This window comes from Microcaecilia unicolor, chromosome 5 (genome assembly GCF_901765095.1).
Source record: "Microcaecilia unicolor chromosome 5, aMicUni1.1, whole genome shotgun sequence".
Taxonomy (NCBI): Eukaryota; Metazoa; Chordata; class Amphibia; order Gymnophiona; family Siphonopidae; genus Microcaecilia; species Microcaecilia unicolor.
In genome coordinates this window covers 194,346,469-194,365,106 of record NC_044035.1, presented here as the reverse complement: position 1 = coordinate 194,365,106, position 18,638 = coordinate 194,346,469, and the positions used below count along the sequence as shown (strand labels likewise).

The window sequence follows — 18,638 nt, the reverse complement described above, 5'->3', positions numbered from 1 at the left end:
ATAAGTTGCATATCACTAGCAGTAGCTCCGCAAGCTCATTTTTCAGTTGGTTGCTTTTGTATGCTGTATTCCCTCTTTTTTGTGACTGTAGGTTTAAGTTTATAAACATAAGGCAATCTATAATTAAGTGCATAAATTATAGAATAACAACACTTATGCGCATGATTGGTGCCACAATTTGGCATTTATGTGCTTAAGTACTAAGAACTATTCTATAACATACAAGCCAAAATCGTTTAGTGCATAAGTTTAAGGGGTTACATATGTGGGCACAGAGTGGGTGAATCATGGGCAAGTCTCCAAGGTACACATGTAACTTATAGAATACTATAAGATATGAACACTTTAGGAAAACTTTAGGCACCAACAGTTACTACTGCCGTTGACTTGACATAACTGTTGGAACCTGACTTTAGGTGCAACAATGCCAACTTACGCTGGTATTCTATAATAGAATCTTGGCAACCAGTGCTGTTATACAGCACTTGCTCTAAGCACACAGTATTAGGGCACCTACATCTTAGCCTGCCTCTTAGCACTAATTTATAGAATTGCCACCATAACTTTTAAGCTTCTAACTTTGGAGCATATATTTAGAAGCTAAGCTTTTTTTGAATATTGGGCCCTATGGGCACTTAAAAAATCCACATGGAAAGCATTACCACCTAAGCGTATTCTATAAGATTTAGGCTTGGTATATAGAATACGCTTAGTTGATATCCCAGTGCCTAAAACTATGTGCCTCCATTTACATCAACCAAAAATGGCATAAATCCCTGTACATAGATTTATGCGGACTGGGCCATATTCTATAACAATGTACGTAAATTTGGGAATGCCCATGAACTGCCCATTTTCCCCACCCATGGCTACACCCCTTTTGAACTGAACACTTTGGAATTTAGGCGCAGTTTATTACAGAATACGCTTAGCGAGTTATACATGTAAATTCTAATACTTGGCAATTAGTACTCACTATTGCTTGTTAAGTGCTATTAAAAACGCTGATTAGTTTGTTAAGCCAATTAAATTATGCACGTTGTTATGGAATATGCTTAGATTTCAGCATGGAACGCTAGGCGCAATATATAGAATCCATCAGTATATGCTCAATATTTTGTTCTGTAAACCTTTTTGGCCATATTTCCTCTTCTCTTTGTCTCCCACAAATAAGCATAGTAGTAATTGACTTGGATAAATTGTATTTACAAGGGGTTAAAATTAACATCTTATCAAACTTTGGAAAAATATGTCTAACAGTTGCTTCCAAGGTCTCAAACTGCACTGAATAGAGCACTAGAGCTTGATAAAGTTTGTGGAAATGACATTCTTGTGAAAAAGGCATGTGGTGAACCTTGCAGCTGGCTAACCACTTTATCACCACAGCATATAAAAGCAAGAGAAAAACAGATTATTCTATAGTCTTAGAGTTTCCAGCACTATCATGGCTCTCCTTTGGCTCCTCTACTGCCTGGCTGTTATCAGTGCCACTTACGGTGGGTTACATTTTGGCATCTCTTCTTCGGAAATTAGAACTTCCAGTGCTGTATATTATGGTTGCCAGAGCTTAACTCTGACATACGTTAACTAGCTGTATATACACTGGTTAAAATAATAAAATCAATGCTGTTACACGCAAATTAGAAATAGGAAGAAAGGAGTGTGTTCTGAATATTAAGAAGCAAATTTCAATAGCCTGTGTTATTTCAGGATATATGCACATTTTACTATGTATGGAACTTGTAGCTAAACTTTTAAAGGAAACAACCTAGCTGGTTCCACTTTGAAACCTGCCTATGCATTTTGGGTAATTATATAAAGTGGGTGCCAGCATTTAGTTGCCAAGAAAACACATAAATTACCAGAATATTGGCATATATGTGTGTATGCTTTCCCATATGCATGTACATGACAATATTCCAGCTAAATGCTATTCTATAGAATGGCACCTAAATGCGATGGCATGTAGTTTGAAGGTGAGCATGCATATGGGCAGAGTCTAGGCATAAGCACACCAACTTTGTGGACTCACTTAAATTACATGTGCATACTACCTGTTCTGCCAGTATCCTGTAAAGGAAAGTAGGCTCAAAATAGGCACCTCCCTGCCACCTAAAAATAGATTGCCCTCTTCATGTATAAAATGTGACTGTGTACATTTACACAAGCTATTTTGGTCGGTGGTCAGTCAGGGTAAAAACAGTTCATCTAGTTTTGAAAGCTGAATTTGTACATGCTATTTTCTTTCTGGGCTTTCACTCTCCTGATAATGCCTCTGTTTAATCTAACAAAAAAATACTGACACTGTAAAAATCTGTGCATACCTTTAGCCACAGCTAGGGGACAGTCTACCCAAACACTTTACAATGATAAGTTTCTTTGAATATTGTTACATAAATACATAAGTGTTGCCATACAGGGACAGACCGAAGGTCCATCAAGCCCAGTATCCTATTTCCAACAGTGGCCAATCCAGGTCACAAGTACACTGGCAAGGTCCCAAAACAGTACAATATATTTTATGCTGCTTATCCTAGAAATAAGAAATGGATTTTCCAGTCCATTTTAATAATAGCTTATGGACTTTTCTTGTAGGAAGCTATCCAAGCCTTTTTTAAACCCCACTAAGCTAACTGCTTTTACCACATTCTCTGGCAACAAATTCCAACGTTTAAGTACATGCTGAGTGAAGAAATATTTTCTCAGATTCGTTTGAAATTTACTACTTTGTAGCTTCATTGCGTGTCCCCTAGTCCTAATGTTTTGGAAAGAGTAAACAAGCGAGTCACATCTACCCATTCCATTCCACTCAGTATTTTATATGCATCTATCATGTTCTCTTAGGGGGCTGGACATGTAGGGGGCAATTCTATAACTGAGTGCCACAGTTATGCCCCTAAATGCATTACACCAAGTGCTACTTCTATAAAATCTAGGCACCCAGACTGTTATAGAATGCTAATATAAATTGGCATCTACACACCTACAATTAGGCAAGCCCACTTTCAACATCTCAATAGCAGGCATAAATGAATACACAAAATGTGGCACTTTAGCATGTAACAAGTATTCTGTAAGTTATGTGCGTAAGTGGGAACCCATGTTCCATCCACGTGTTTGCCTCTTTTCATCTATGTGCGAAGCAAGTTGTGCACTTAAATAATAGAATAGAGCTGAGTGGTCATCTAATACATGTGAAAATGTACATTCACCTGCATAATTATGGTTTATGGTTTATTTCAATTTGCTATACCACCATATATGAGACTTAAATGTTTTTCAGCCATAATGGAAGAAACCAAAATGTCCAGGACTAAAACTAAGATGTTTTGAGCTAGACCTGTTTTTATAACAAATAAGGCACAAAAAGGCAGTGGCGTAGCTAGGGTAGTTGACACCCGGGGCCGGTCATTTTTTAACACCCCCCTCCAAAATCCAGTACTAGGCATACCAAGAATACAAAACACTCAGGATCTCTAGAGCAATTCTACCATACCATAAGCAGTAATTTCTACGAGTCACATAAGGAAAAGGAAAGCATTTTAAACACTACAGTGAGCACTACAACATCAATTCACCTATTGTAAACGAAACCAGACAGAATAGTACAGATCTTCGATCCTGCACAGTGAATGCCAACTGAGAGCCATGTCTGTTTCACACACAGATACACCCTAAACCACTATAGAATAAGTAATCATAAACTTTCTATTTAGACAAACATTAAACTGAACCCCCAAGAGGCCAGACTGAGCATACAATGCAACACCACAGAAACAGAAAATGTCCCCAAGTACTGTGCGAAATATAAAGACAGCAGATGTATATTTGAAAAAACTAACAAATACCAATCACTTTACAAATTAACAAATAGAAATAAAACAAAAATAGAAAATAAAATAATATCATTTTATTGGACTAATTACATTTAGCTTTCAGAGGCCAAAACCTCCTTCCTCAGATCAATACAGTATAGTGCTGTTACAGTATCCTATCCTGACCTGAGGAAGGGGTTTGTTCTCCGAAAGTTAGTCAAAATGTATTAAAATTAGTCTAATAAAGCTTACCTTATTTCCATGTTCTATTTATAAGCATTTATTAACACAGCTACAATACTACTTTATCCTAAAGCAAAAAAAATAAAAATATATTTTATTTACAGTTGTTGTCTCTGGTTTCTGTTTTCCTCATCTTCTTTTCACTGTCTTCCTTCCATCCAGCATCTGTCCTTCTCTCTCTCCCTGCCATCCTGTGTCTGCTCTCTCTCTCCTGTCCCCTCCATACAATGTCTGCCCTCTCTCCCTGCCCCTTCCATCCACTGTCTGCCTGCTCTCTCTCTCTCTCCTTATCTTCTAGCATCTGCCCTCTCTCTCTCCTTTCCATCTAGCATCTGGCCCTCTATCTCTGCCCCCTTCCATCCACTGTCTGCTCTTTCACTCTCATCTATCCACTGTCTGCCCTTTCTCTTTGCTCCTTCGATCCACCATTGCCCTCCCTCTTCCCTCTACCATCCATTCAGGGTCTGCCCTCACTCTCACTCCCCCTTCCATCCAGGATCTATTCTCCCTCTCTCATTGCCCCCTCTTTCGGCTCCCAGTTTCAGCCCCAGTATCCCACCTGCGGCTGCCCTAGTTCCAGAATCCATTGATTCTCTCTCCCACCTACCCTGCCCCAGGCATGACCCCATTCTCCCTCCTGCCCACTTTTCAGACCCAGTTCCAGCTCCATTGCCCCTTCTCCCATCTGTCCCCACCCCAGTCCCTTCTGCCATCCGAGTCCCCCTCACCCCATCTGTCCCCCCCCAGTCCTTCTGCAATCTGAGTCCCTTCTCACCCCATCTGTCCCCTACCCAGTCCCTTCTGCCATCCGATCCCCCACCCTATCTGTCCTCCACCCAGTCCCTTCTGCCATCCGAGTCCTCCCACCCTATCCTTCTGCCATCTGAGTCCCTCTCACCCCATCTGTCCCCCACCAGTCCCTTCTGCCATCCGGTCCCTCTCACCCAATCTGTCCCCCACGTCAGTCCCTTCTGCCATCCGGGCCCCCCACCCTATCCCTTCTGCCATCCGAGTCCTCTCACCCCATCTGTCCCCACCCAGTCCCTTCTGCCATCCGAGTCCCCTCACCCTCACCCTGCCTCGTCTTCTCCCTGCCACCACCGGTCTTTACAGAGAAATCTCTGACACGATAGAGAAGCGCAGCACCTCGTGTCCTGCATATAAAAGAAGTGGATCATCTCATTGGGCCTTTCCCTCTCTGTCCCGCCCTTGCGGAAATAGGAAGTTGCGGTCAGAGAAGGGCGGGACAGGTGAGGGAAGGCCCAATGAGATGATCCGCTTCTTTGCTTGCAATCGCAGACACGAGGTGCTGCGCTTCGCTACCAGCGTCGGCGATTTCTTTTTAAAGGGCTGGTGCGGGGGGGGGGGGTGTGCCAGAGGAGCGAGCAGCGGGAGCGGTGGAGCACCCCCCTCTCTGCTGACACCCGGGGTGGACCGCCCCCACCACCCGCCCTTGCTACGCCACTGCAAAAGGTGCCCTAAATAACCAGATGACCACTAGAGGAATCAGGGATTACCTCCCCCTTATTCACCCAGTGTCACTAACATCCTCCTATCCCCTAAAAATGTGATGAAAAACATTACCTGCAAGTCTCTGTGCCAGCCTCAGATGTTATACTCAGGTCCATTAGAACAGCATGCAGGTCCCTGGAGTAGTCTAGTGGAGAGTGCAGTTCACTGCAGACAGGTGGACCCAGGCTTCAACCTCCCCCTACCTGTTACACTTGTGGAGAAAACTGTGAGCCCTCCAAAACTCACCAGAAACCCACTATACCAGTAAAGGCTATGGTAGTGGTGTACAGTTGGGGGTAGTGGGTTTTGGGTGGGTTTGGCGGGCTCAGCAAACAAGGTAAGGGTGCAATGGTAAGATGTTTACCTGGGAGCATTTTATGAAGTCCACTGCAGTGCCCCCTAGGATGCCCTACTACTTCCTGGGATGTCAGGGGGACCAGTGTACTAAAAATTCTGGCTCCTCCTACATCCCAATGGCTTGATTTTGTGCATTTTGCACTTGGACAGCTTTTTTTTTTTTTTAATGGACCAAAAAATAAAACGTCCAAATCACAAAACTTTATATTTTCAAAAAGAAAAGATAGACATTTTTCTTTTTTCAAAATGACCTTCTTTGCTATTCAGATTTGGACATTTTTTGCAAAACGTCCAAAGTCGGACTTAGACGTCATATCGAAAATGCCCCTCTTTGTAATTTGAGTTTAAGTGCTTTGAAAATATGCCTCCATGAGGCTTTTACTAAAGCTTAGTGTATGCTAATGGAATTAACACATGCTAAATTTTGTGTGTACTATTTTATACATATGGGCCATGTGGCACTGACGCACACTAATGTCCATTAGTGTATGCTAAGCTTTAGCAAAAGGGTAAGTCAGTAAAAGATGGATTACAATCAATCAAAATAATAAATTAAAAAATGTTCTCATACAATAAGTTAACTAAAAATACACACAAATAAAATAGAGCCACTGATATATAAAACTAATTCCACTCCTGGGAATACCTACACACAGGCTGCATAAAAGTACATATGTCCTTGTAGATAAAACATGTGCTGAGAAATCATTGTAGAGTAAATATTCAATCTTACCCAGTTACTTAGGTTATCCATATGGAAAGCTTAAAGAAAGTGTTTCAGAACACATTTAGTTCATAGGGATGTGCATTTATTATAACACATTCAGGGGTCCTTTTACAAAAGCTAAATGTGTGCTAATAGAAATTAACCCTGGCATAAATTCTAGGACTCATAATGTATGTGTAAGCTGATGATAATCCAAATTCTCTTCCCCTGGACTCTTGCTCATCTCTAGAAGTTACTGCTCTGTATAATGATACGGATTAACATCATAATCATCTGGTATTAAACTCTTCAAAATCTAAATTCATTATTTCTCAACAGCAACAAACCCACAACTGGCCCATTCCCTTTCTTCTCTCAGGTTTTCTGTTCCTTCAGACAGATACAGATTGTATTCTCGGGTTTCTCTTAGTCTCTATGCTTTCTTTCTGTCCTCAAATTTCTCGGGTTGTATGTAGTTGCTTCTATAAACTATAGTTAATTTGTAACGTACAATCTTTGTTATCACCATCTGCACTTAATACCCTAGTTCACATCCTTGGTTATAACACAATTGAATTACTGTAAGTAAAAGAAGTGTGCTGTCTCTAGACTATACAAACACAGCAATCCGACTAATACTAAAGTTAGGAAATTTGATCATGACACATCACACTTAAAGATGCCCACTGGCTCCCTATTAAGTATCACTTTAAAATTCTGCTATAGTCTTCAAACTCTTATCTTAATAATGAACCATTGTATCTCACACAACTTTTAATCCCATATTGTCCAAACCAAACATTACATTCCTCTCAACAAAACCATTATCATTCCCAATTATCGTATTCTATTCATGAACACAGATTCTATCTTTTCTGTGCAAGGACCCTATCTTTGGAATACCCTTCCTCTTTCACTCAGGCTCTCATCCACTTTACCTAATTTTAAAGTAGAACTGAAGACACACTTATTCGCAGAGGCTTATAGGTAATCCTTTTCTGCATGTTTGAGGAAGCTGCAGTTCTGTAGTAGAGCATCCCTATTGTTTTATCCCCTCTCTATGTCTTGATTGTAGCTCTTCCCCTGCTCATACCGTATAATGTCCTTGTTTCTTTTAGCTATGAATTTCTTGCTTTAGATTGTAAACCAACCAGACAGCTCCCATAGGGTGGGATAGTAGGTGCTGAATAAACTTGGAAATTTGGAAACTCTTCCATGCACTACCCCACACCTGCATCTTCCCTCTCCTCTTCAGGCCTGAGTCCATCTTTCCCCTCCACTTCTGCCTTCTTTTCTACCTCCAAGTCTATCTATCCCTCTCTTGCTCCCTCCACCCAGCCATCTTTCTCTCTTCCTTCCCCCTACCTCTGGCCATCTCTTCTCTCCCCCTTCTGCCCTCCTTTCCACCCCCAGTCCATCTCTTCCTCTCCCCTTTCTGCCCTCCCTCTCCCCTTCTGCCCCCCCCCCCCACTCCATCTCTCCCTCTTCTCCTTTTGCCTTCCCTTTCACCCCCAGTCTATTTCTTCTCCTTCTTCCCTCCCTTCCATCATCCCAAATCCATCTTAAACTATTCATAGATAGTTCAGCATATCAAACAGTGGTCTTGGACTTACCATTTAAAACTTAATACAGAGAAATAAAATAACTTGGATGTAGTCTGAATGAAAGATTTGATTCCATCTTCTCTCTGATTGGTTGATAATATGCTTTTTGATGTAGACACTTCCTCAAAGTTATATTAGATTCTGCACTTTCCGCGAATTAGAAAAGAAAGACGGAAGTCCAAAAGACAGCCGGCATGTTGAAAAGTGAGGTGAAGGAAGCTATTAGGGCTAAAAGAAAAGCCTTCAGAAAATGGAAGAAGGAACCGTCTGAAAATAACAAGAAGCAGCAGCATAAGGAGGTCAAAGCAAATGCAAGGCGCAGATAAAGAAGGCAAAGAGGGATTACGAAATAAAGATAGCATTAGAGGCAAAAAACATAACAAATATTTTTTTCGGTATATTAAAAGCAGGAAGCCCCAGAAATATTTTCAAGAGATTTTGAAGTTAACTCCTGCAGAAAATCCTCCTTGTAACAAGGGTATTACCTACCTAATGTTCAACAAATCGGGAGAGACACTTGAATCTCCTGTAGTAGATATGCAAACTTAACTGCATTATTAGAGGACGCGAAATTGAAATACATCTAGACGGACTCTTATAGTATCCTATGGTTTTGAACAGGACTTGCATTTGATTATGAAACTTTATTTTAATATTCTGCAACACGGTTCTATGGTCAAAAAATTTGGGTTATCCCGATGTTACAAAAATAACACAGGCAAAGACAAAACAATTTCTTGCATTAAAGAGATGAAGTGAGAGCATGGGAGCAATTTTTACGTTTGGTATATCCTTGTAAGTGTATAATTCGAATGTCTGGCATTAAATACGTTTTTTGAGCCACCCCAATTAAAGTCTTTTCTGGACGCTAAAATTCCATCTACCTGAATAAGAAAACTGATTCAGCAATTAAAGAAGATTAACAAACAGGACTATGCCAATTTGAAGCAATTTCTTTTTCTTTTGGACTATATTTCTCCTTAAAATTGTATTAGTCCCCTCCCCCCACCCTGTGGTGGTCTAAGAAAGAGTGAAAAGATTGCTTAGTTCATATATGCTAGATTTAGCATTTATTTTTCCTTGAAAGTATCTCTGTTTTACTTTGCAAACTGGATATGTTTGTAGTTTTGTGAAAATTATAAATAAATAAATTAAAAAAAAAAAAAAAAAAGCAGGAAGCCAGCAAAAGAACGGTTGGGCCGCTGGATGACAGAGGGGTAAAAGGGGCGATCAAGGAAGATAAAGACGTAGCAGAGAGATTGAATGAATTCTGTGCTTCGGTCTTCACCGAGGAAGATTCGGGTGGGATACCGGTGTCAGAAATGGTATTTCAAGCGGACAAGTTGGAAAAACTTACTGACTTCACGGTAAGCCTGCAGGGCATAATGGGGCAGTTCAGCAACTGAAGAGTAGCAAATCTCCTGACTGGATGGTATTCATCGTAGAGTACTGATAGAACTGAAAAATGAGCTTGCAGAACTACTGTTAGTGATATGCAATTTATCCTTAAAATCGAGAGTGGTACCGGAAGATTGGAGGGTGGCCAATGTAACGCCGATTTTTAAAAAAGGTCCAGGGGAGATCCGGGAAATTATAGACCAGTGAGTCTGACGTCGGTGCCGGGGAAAATGGTAGAGGCTATTATCAAAAACAAAATTACAGAGCACATCCGAGGACATGGATTACTGAGACCAAGTCAGCACGGCTTTTGTGTGGGAAATCTTGCCTGACCAATTTACTTCAATTCTTTGAAGGAGTAAACATGTGGACAAGGGGAGGCCGGTTGATTATCGTGTATCTGGATTTCAAAAGGCGTTTGAAAAGGTACCTCATGAAAGGCTACAGAGGAAATTGGAGGGTCATGGGATAGGAGGAAATGTGGATTAAACTGGTTGAAGGATAGGAAACAGAGAGTAGGGTTAAATGGGCAGTATTCACAATGGAGAAGGGTAATTAGAGGGGTTCCTCAGGGGTCTGTGCTAGGACCGCTGCTTTTAATATATTTATAAATGATTTAGAGATGGGAGTAACTAGTGAGGTATTTAAATTTGCTGATGACACAAAGTTATTCCAAAGTCATTAACTCGCGATAGGATTGTTAAAAATTACAGAAGGATCTTACGAGACTGGGAGACTGGGCGGCTAAATGGCAGATGACGTTTACTGTGAGCAAGTGCAAGATGATGCATGTGGTAAAAAAGAACCCGAATTATAGCTACGTCATGCAAGGTTCCACGTTAGGAGTTACGGACCAAGAAAGGGATCCTGGGTGCCGTCGTCGAAAATACACTGAACCTTCTGCTCAGTGTGCTGCTGCGGCTAGGAAAGCGAACAGAATGTTGGGTATTATTAGGAAAGGTATGGAAAACAGGTGTGAGGATGCTATAATGCCGTTGTATCGCTCCATGGTGCGACCGCACCTTAAGTATGTGTTCATTCTGGTCGCCGCACCTCAAGAAAGATATAGTAGAATTGGAAAAGGTGCAGCAAAGGGTGACTAAAATGACAGCAGGGATGGGACGACTTCCCTATGAAGAAAGACTAAGGAGGCTAGGGCTTTTCAGCTTGGAGAAGAGACGGCTGAGGGGAGACATGATAGAGGTATATAAATAATGAGTGGAGTGGAACAGGTGGATGTGAAGCGTCTGTTCACGCTTTCCAAAAATACTGGACTACAGTGTAGTAAATTTAAACAAATTGGAGAAATGTTTCTTCACCCAACGCATAATTAAACTCTGGAATTCGTTGCCGGAGAACGTGGTGAAGGCGGTTAGCTTAGCAGAATTTAAAAAGGGTTTCCTAAAGAACAAGTCCATAAACCACTACTAAATGGACTTGGGAAAAATCCACAATTCCAGGAATAAACATATATAGAATGTTGTACGTTTGGGAAACTCACCAGGTGCCCTTGGCCTGGATTGGCCGCTGTCGTGGACTGGATGCTGGGCTCGATGGACCCTTGGTCTTTTCCCAGTGTGGCATTACTTATAGTACGTGACGGCAGATAAAGACCTGAGTATTGTGTTCAGTTCTGGTCACCGTATCTCAAAAAAGATATAGTGGAATTAGAAAAGTTCAAAGAAGAGCAACCAAAATTATAAAGGGGATGGAACTCCTCTCGCATGAGGAAAGGCTAAAGAGGTTAGGGATCTTCAGCTTGGAAAAGAGACGGATAAGGGGAGATATGATTGAGGTCTACAAAATCCTGAGTGGTGTAGAATGAGTCGAAGTAAATCGATTTTTTACTCATTCCAAAAGTAGAAAGACTAAGGGACACTCAAGGAAGTTACATGGAAATACTTTTAAAACAAATAGGAGGAAATATTTTTTCACTCAACAAATAGTTAGCTCTGGAACTCTTTTCTTGAGAATGTGGTAACAGTGGTTAGTGTATCTGGGTTTTAAAAAGTTTGGACAAGCTCCTGGAGGAAAGGTCCATAGTCTGCTGTTGAGACAGACATGGGAAGCAACTGTTTGCCCTGGGATTTGTAGCATGGAATGTTGCCACGATGCCACGATTTGGGTTTCTATCAGGTACTTGTGACCTGGCTTGGCCACTATTGGAAACAGGATACTGAGCTAGATGAACCATTGGTCTGACCCAGTATGGCTACTCTTATGTTCCATCCTGTCTGCCCAACAGTCACATTCAATATCAATTCAAGATAAAATCAACAATGAATGTGATATGATATACTTGATCATGGTCTTTCTTGGTGTTTCTGGGGACATAGACAGTAGACATCCACCTGGCTCTGTCCTTATGTTTCAACTACTGGAGTTGCCGTCAAAGCCCACTCCAGCCTGTTCGAATCCATCTTGTCATTTGCAGGACACAGACCGTAAAACTCCACCCTGCACTATCCTCATGTTCCAAATTACTGGAGTTTCCTTCAAAGCTCTCTTCAGCCCATCCTACAACCAGATTGCTATATGCAGGACTCGGAACATACAATCATCAGAAAACAACAAGGCAAAGAATCCACCAAATCCAATGTGGAAGATATAAAACCAGGAGGCAGATCATATAAAAAGATTGTCTTTAATAAAGTAAAATGCTCCCAGATCAATATACATCTGTGCCCGAAATGGCCATGTTTCGCCAACAATACTGGCTGCATCAGGGGCAGTATGAACTAAAAATAAATACAAATATAAATATATAAGTAACTTAAAAAGCATCTCAGCTGAAAAAAAGAATAAATAAATAAATAAATATGAACACTGATTTCTAAAAAAAACAATATCAAACGTGGAGGCATCTTCTTTAAGAAATACTTAATGTACATTCAAAAGCATTTGTTAGTTTTAAATTGTTTAAAACATCAAACCATCTCCAAAACGTGAACTTTAAACCATCTTCAAAGAGTGGAAGGGATGGAGGAGGGGAAACAGAGAGGCTTACCCAGCTGGTGTACACAGCATAATTCATCTAGTCTGGTCCAACTTAAAAGTGATTGAGAGGGGCATAATCAAATGTCGCCGGTGAAATAGATCACCGGTGATCTATTTTGGCGGCAGCGCAACAGCTGGCCGGAACCGTATTATCGAAAAAGATGGTCGGTCATCTTTTTTTTTTCGATAATATGGTTTAGCCCGACCAAATGCCAGAGTTCGCCGGGTTTGAGATGGCCGGTTTTGTTTTTCAGTGATAAAGGAAAAAAATGCTGGCGATCTCAAACCCGGCGAAATCCAAGGCATTTGGTCATGGGAGGAGCCAGCATTTGTAGTGCACTGGTCCCCCTGACATGCCAGGACAGCAACCGGGCACCCTAGGGGTCACTTCTAAAAAATGTTTAAAAATATACAAATACTTCCCAGGTGCATAGCTCCCTTACCTTGGGTGCTGAGCCCCCCCCAAATCCCCCCCCCAAAACCCACTCCCCACAACTCTACACCACTACCGTAGTCCTTATGGGTGAAGGGGGCACCTACATGTGGGTACAGTGGGTTTTGGGGGGCTCAACACTTACCACCACAAGTGTAACAGGTAGGAGGGGTGGGCCTGGGTCTGCCTGCCTCAAGTGCACTGCACCCATTAAAAATTGCTCCAGGGACTTGCATACTGCTGTCAGGGTATGACATTTGAGGCTGGCATACAGGCTGGCAAAAAAGGTTTTTATTTTTATTTTTTTAGTGTGGGAGGGGTTGGTGACCACTGGGGGAGTATGGGGAGGTCATTCCCCATTTCCTCCGGTGGTCATCTGGTGAGTTGGGGCACCTTTTTGAGGCTTGGTCGTGAAAATAAAAGGACCAAGTAAACCCAGCGAAATACTGCTTAACGCCGCTTTTTTTCCCATTATCCGCAAAAGCTGGCCATCTGGTAGCCACGTCCATGCCCGCCCATGTTCCGCCTTCGCTAAGCCGCCGACACGCCCCCTTGAACTTTCGCTGGCTCGGCGACGGGAAAGCGATGATGCTGTCAAAAAAGCAGCTTTCGATTATACGGATTTTGCCGCTTTTGCGAGATCGCCGGCCATCTCCCGATTTATGTCGGAAGATGCCTGGCGATCACTTTCGAAAATAAGCCTGATAGCCATTGTTAAAAACAAAGTGAACAAAGCTGCATGTGTGAAAACCACAGCTATTAAAAATCATCTTAAAATAGAAAGAACTCCAAAAGGAAGCAAACTTACAATTTCTTGGACCTGAAGGCTTGTAGTTCAGTGTAAAACAAACTTGCTATGACAACCTAAGAATGTAATTAGGAAAGGAATGGAAAACAAAAATGAGGACATTTTAATGCCTTTGTATTGCTCCATGATGCGACCGCACCTGAAATATTGTGTTCAATTCTGGTCACTGCATCTTAAAAAAGATATAGTGGAATTAGAAAAGGTACAGAAGGGTGATGAGACTTCTCTATGAGGAAAGGCTAAAGTGACTAGGGATCTTCAGCTTGAAGAAAAGACGGCTGAGGGGAGATATGATAGAGGTCTAGAAAATAATGAGTGGAGTGGAACATGTAGACATGAATCGCTTGTTTACACTTTCCAAAAATGCTAGGGCTAGGGGGCACACAATGAAGCTACAAAGTAGTACATTTAAAATGAATTGGAGAAAATATTTCTTCACTCAATGTATAATTAAACTCTGGAATTTGTTGCCAAAGAATGTAGTAAAAGTGGTTAGCATAGTGGGGTTTAAAAAAGGTTTGGATAGCTTCCTAAAGGAAAAGTCCATAAACCATTATTAAAATGCTTATAAGCATAAAATGTATTGTACTGTTTGGGATCTTGCCAGGCACTTGTGACCTGGATTGGCCACTGTTGGAAACAGGATGCTGGGCTTGATGGAAATTTGTTCTGTCCCAGTATGGCAATACTTATGTACTTAACCTAGTTTATATACTTTGTGGATGCCGTGCATTCATAATTACTGTAAATCAATTTCTATAAATGCTTAAAAACCCTTAAAAACCAAACCTCAAAAACCAAAACTCCAGGTGAGAAACCTTAAAAACCTAATGGTAAATATAAAATAAACTGTGCCAATATCTTAAAAATGATATGTTGCAAAATAAAAAGGTTCTAGATAAAATGGAAACAAAACACTAAAATTTCTAACAAAGAAATACTGGACAAGTAACTTAAGATCTTCTTAAATCCATAAATATAAAAAATGCTAAAAAATTCCCCTCAAAAAGTCCTTAAAAATGTTTTTAAAAAAAGTTAAAATAGTGGTGGAATCCATTGAAGATGTTGCAGTGCATTTCATAAGTACATAAGTAATGCCATACTGAGAAAAGACCAAGGGTCCATCGAGCCCAGCATCCTGTCCACGACAGCGGCCAATCCAGGCCAAGGGCACCTGGCAAGCTTCCCAAACGTACAAACATTCTATACATGTTATTCCTGGAATTGTGGATTTTTCCCAAGTCCATTTAGTAGCAGTTTATGGACTTGTCCTTTAGGAAACCGACCAACCCCTTTTTAAACTCTGCTAAGCTAACCGCCTTCACCACTTTCTCCGGCAACGAATTCCAGAGTTTAATTATACGTTGGGTGAAGAAAAAATTTTTCTGATTTGTTTTAAATTTACTACAGTGTAGTTTCATCGCATGCCCCCTAGTCCTAGTATTTTTGGAAAGCGTGAACAGACGCTTCACATCCACCCCTGAGGAACCCCACTAACTACCCTTCTCCATTGTGAATACTGACCATTTAACCCCACTCTCTGTTTCCTATCCTTCAACCAGTTTTTAATCCACAATAGGACATTTCCTCCTATCCCATGATCCTCCAATTTCCTCAATGATGTCAATGCGTTCCAGTGATGTCATCAATGCATTCCAACCATGGAATGTGTCTTAAACATAAGAGAAAAGCTTAAAGAACACCATAAAAACATCTCAAATCATCATACAACATTAAAATTGAGGGTGTAGAAGCAAATACGGATTCCTCAGGCACATAAAAAATAAAAATGAATCATATAAAAAAACTGGTAAGCCATCTCTTTGTACCTTTGTAGGAAATTCTAGTTGATTAATGAACCAAAATCTAGGACTAAAAGCTTCACAAAAACACAGAAATATTTAAAAGGAACCTGTCATATGCAGTGTAATGACCAAAAGGAACACTGAAACAACATCAGGAACATAAAAAATTATCACATAAATACTGAAAAGTCTATTTCTTGACTTAATCCATGAGGTACTATTAGTGCATTAAATCTGAAAATAAGCTTCTGTTCAGTCTGTAAAAGAAGTTGGTCGAGGTTACCTCCTCTCCAGGAGGGACGTGGCATGCTCAATACAAAGAACTGTAATCTTCAAAAACATTGTTCTTCTCCACTGAGTGCTGTACTAAAGATTTGTCTAAAACTTTCCTCTTTAAAGCACTTTTATGGAAAAGGCAAATTGTTTTCCCAATGTATAGTAATCTACATAAATAATACCCCAACTTTTGCAATTGGTGATGCTTCTGAGATGTTTTTATTAAGTTACTTATATACTTGTATGTATGTTTTAGTTCATACTGCCTATGATGCAGCCAATATTGTTGGCAAAACATGGCCATGTCGGGCACAGATGTATATTGACCTGGGAGCATTTTACTTTATTAAAGACAATCTTTTTATATGATCTGCCTCCTGGTTTTATATCTTCCACCTTGGATCTTACAAGCCAGCCCAGCACCAGCCTAGGTTGATACAGAAAGAGTTGCTATCTAAACACCACTCAACATGCAAACACATATGCAACCCTTTAAGTTTTGTTTTTTATACCATTCATTTTCTTTTTGAATTCCACCACAGTTTTTTTTTTCTCCACCATCTCCCTTGGGAGGGCATTTCAGGCATCAACCACCCTCTCCAGGAAAAAACATTTTCTGACATTACTCCTAAGTCTACCACCCCGCGACCTCAGTTCATGTCCTCTAGTTTTACCATTTTCCCTTCTCTGTAAAATATTTGTTTTTATATTAATACCTTTCAAGTATTTAAACGTCTGTATCGTATCTCTCCTGTCCCTCCTCTCCTCTAAAGTATACATATTCAGGTCTTCCAGTTTCTTCTAATACATCTTTTGGCGCAAGCCCCATATCACTTTTGTTGCCTTCCTCTGGACCACTTCAAGTCTTCTTACATCTTTAGCAAAATACAGCCTCCAAAACTGAACATGATACTCCAGATGGGGCCTCCCTGTACAGGAGCATCAACAGCTCCTTTCTTCTGCTGGTTACACCTCTCCCTATACAACTTAGCACCTTTCTGGCTACAGCCACCGCCTTGTCACACTGTTTCATCGCCTTCAGATCTATCACCCCAAGATTCCTCTCACCCAGTGGTGTGCTGGAGCCGGCTCGCAAGAGCCGGTTGTTAAATGTATTGGCAGCTTGCGAGCCGGTTGTTGGCCCCTGCGAGCCGGCTCGCCTCTGCTCCCCCGGTCGTCCATCATCCGTCTGTAGCTCTGCGAGTCCCCGATAGCCGTTTCCTTCTTATGCCGCACCCCTACCTTTAAAAATTTTATTTTCCCTCGAGGCGCGCCGGCGTTGAAGGCTTGAAGCGAAGGCAGCAGGCTCAGCTCGGTTCCAGGCCTTCCCTTCGCATCATGGCTCCGCTCTCGCGCAAACAGGAAATATATCAGGCGAGGGCGGAGCCGTGATGCGAAGGGAAGGCCTGGAACCAAGCTGAGCCTGCTGCCTTCGCTTCAAGCCTTCAACGCCGGCGCGCCTTGAGGGAAAATAAAATTTTTAAAGGTAGGGGTGCGGCGTAAGAAGGAAACAGCTATCGGGGACTCGCAGAGCTGCAGAGGGCATACGGATAATGGACGACCGGGGGAGCGGGGGGGGGGGGGCTGGAAGAAGGCAGATGGAGGGGAGGAGGGCAGGGGGGAGATGAGGGTTGCTGGACCTGGGTGGGTGGATGGAGGGCAGGGGAGAGCAGGGCTGCTGGACATGGGTGGATGGATGGAGGGCAGGGGAGAGGAGGGTTGCTGGACATGGGTGGATGGATGGAGGGCAGGGGAGAGCAGGGCTGCTGGACATGGGTGGATGGATGGAGGGGAGAGGAGGGTTGCTGGATGGGTGGGTGGATGGAGGGCAAGGGAGAGCAGGGCTGCTGGACATGGGTGGGTGGGTGGATGGAGGGGAGAGGAGGGTTGCTGGACATGGGTGGATGGATGGAGGGGAGAGGAGGGTTGCTGGACATGGGTGGGTGGATGGAGGGCAAGGGAGAGCAGGGCTGCTGGACATGGGTGGGTGGATGGAGGGAAGGGGAGAGGAGGGCTGCTGGACATGGGTGGGTGGATGGAGGGCAAGGGAGAGGAGGGTTGCTGGACATGGGTAGGTGGATGGAGGGCAGGGGAGAGCAGGGCTGCTGGACATGGGTGGGTGGATGGAGGGGAGAGGAGGGTTGCTGGATGGAGGGCAGGGGAGAGGAGGGTTGCTGGACATGGGTGGGTGGATGGAGGGCAGTGGAGAGGAGGATTGCTGGACATGGGTGGGTGAATGGAGGGCAGGGGAGAGCAGGGCTGCTGGACATGGGTGGATGGATGTAGGGGAGAGGAGGGTTGCTGGACGGGTGGGTGGATGGAGGGCAGGGGAAAGGAGGGTTGCTGGACATGGGTGGAGGAGAGGGAAGGGAGAGAGAAGAAATGCTGGACATGGATGGAGGGGAGAGAAGAGTGAGGAAGGAGATGAGAAGAGGGAAAAGGAAGAGAGGAGAATAACTGCACATGGATGGAGAAAATAGGCAGAAGCTGAGGACCAGAAATGAAGAAGAAAGGAGGAAAGAAATAAATGGAAAGGAAGCCCTGGAAACGGAGTTAAGAGGACAGATAGCAGCAGAATCGGATACTGGGCCAGCATGATCAGAAAAACAGTCACCAGACAACAAAGGTAGAAAAAAATCATTTTATTTTCATTATAGTGTTTGGAATATGTTCACTTTGAGAAT

The 18,638-nt window shown here is 42.4% G+C and overlaps 1 protein-coding gene across 1 annotated transcript in view; it reads left to right on the top strand.

Annotated features, from left to right (window-relative positions):
- Positions 1 to 1,444: 1,444 nt before the first annotated feature.
- CTRB2 (chymotrypsinogen B2) overlaps positions 1,445 to 18,638 on the top strand; it is a 141,470-nt gene continuing 124,276 nt past the window's right edge. Inside the window, exon 1 of the mRNA XM_030205013.1 lies at positions 1,445 to 1,496. Within this exon, the coding sequence (XP_030060873.1) occupies positions 1,445 to 1,496 (52 nt within the window). The remainder of the gene's footprint in view (positions 1,497 to 18,638) is intronic.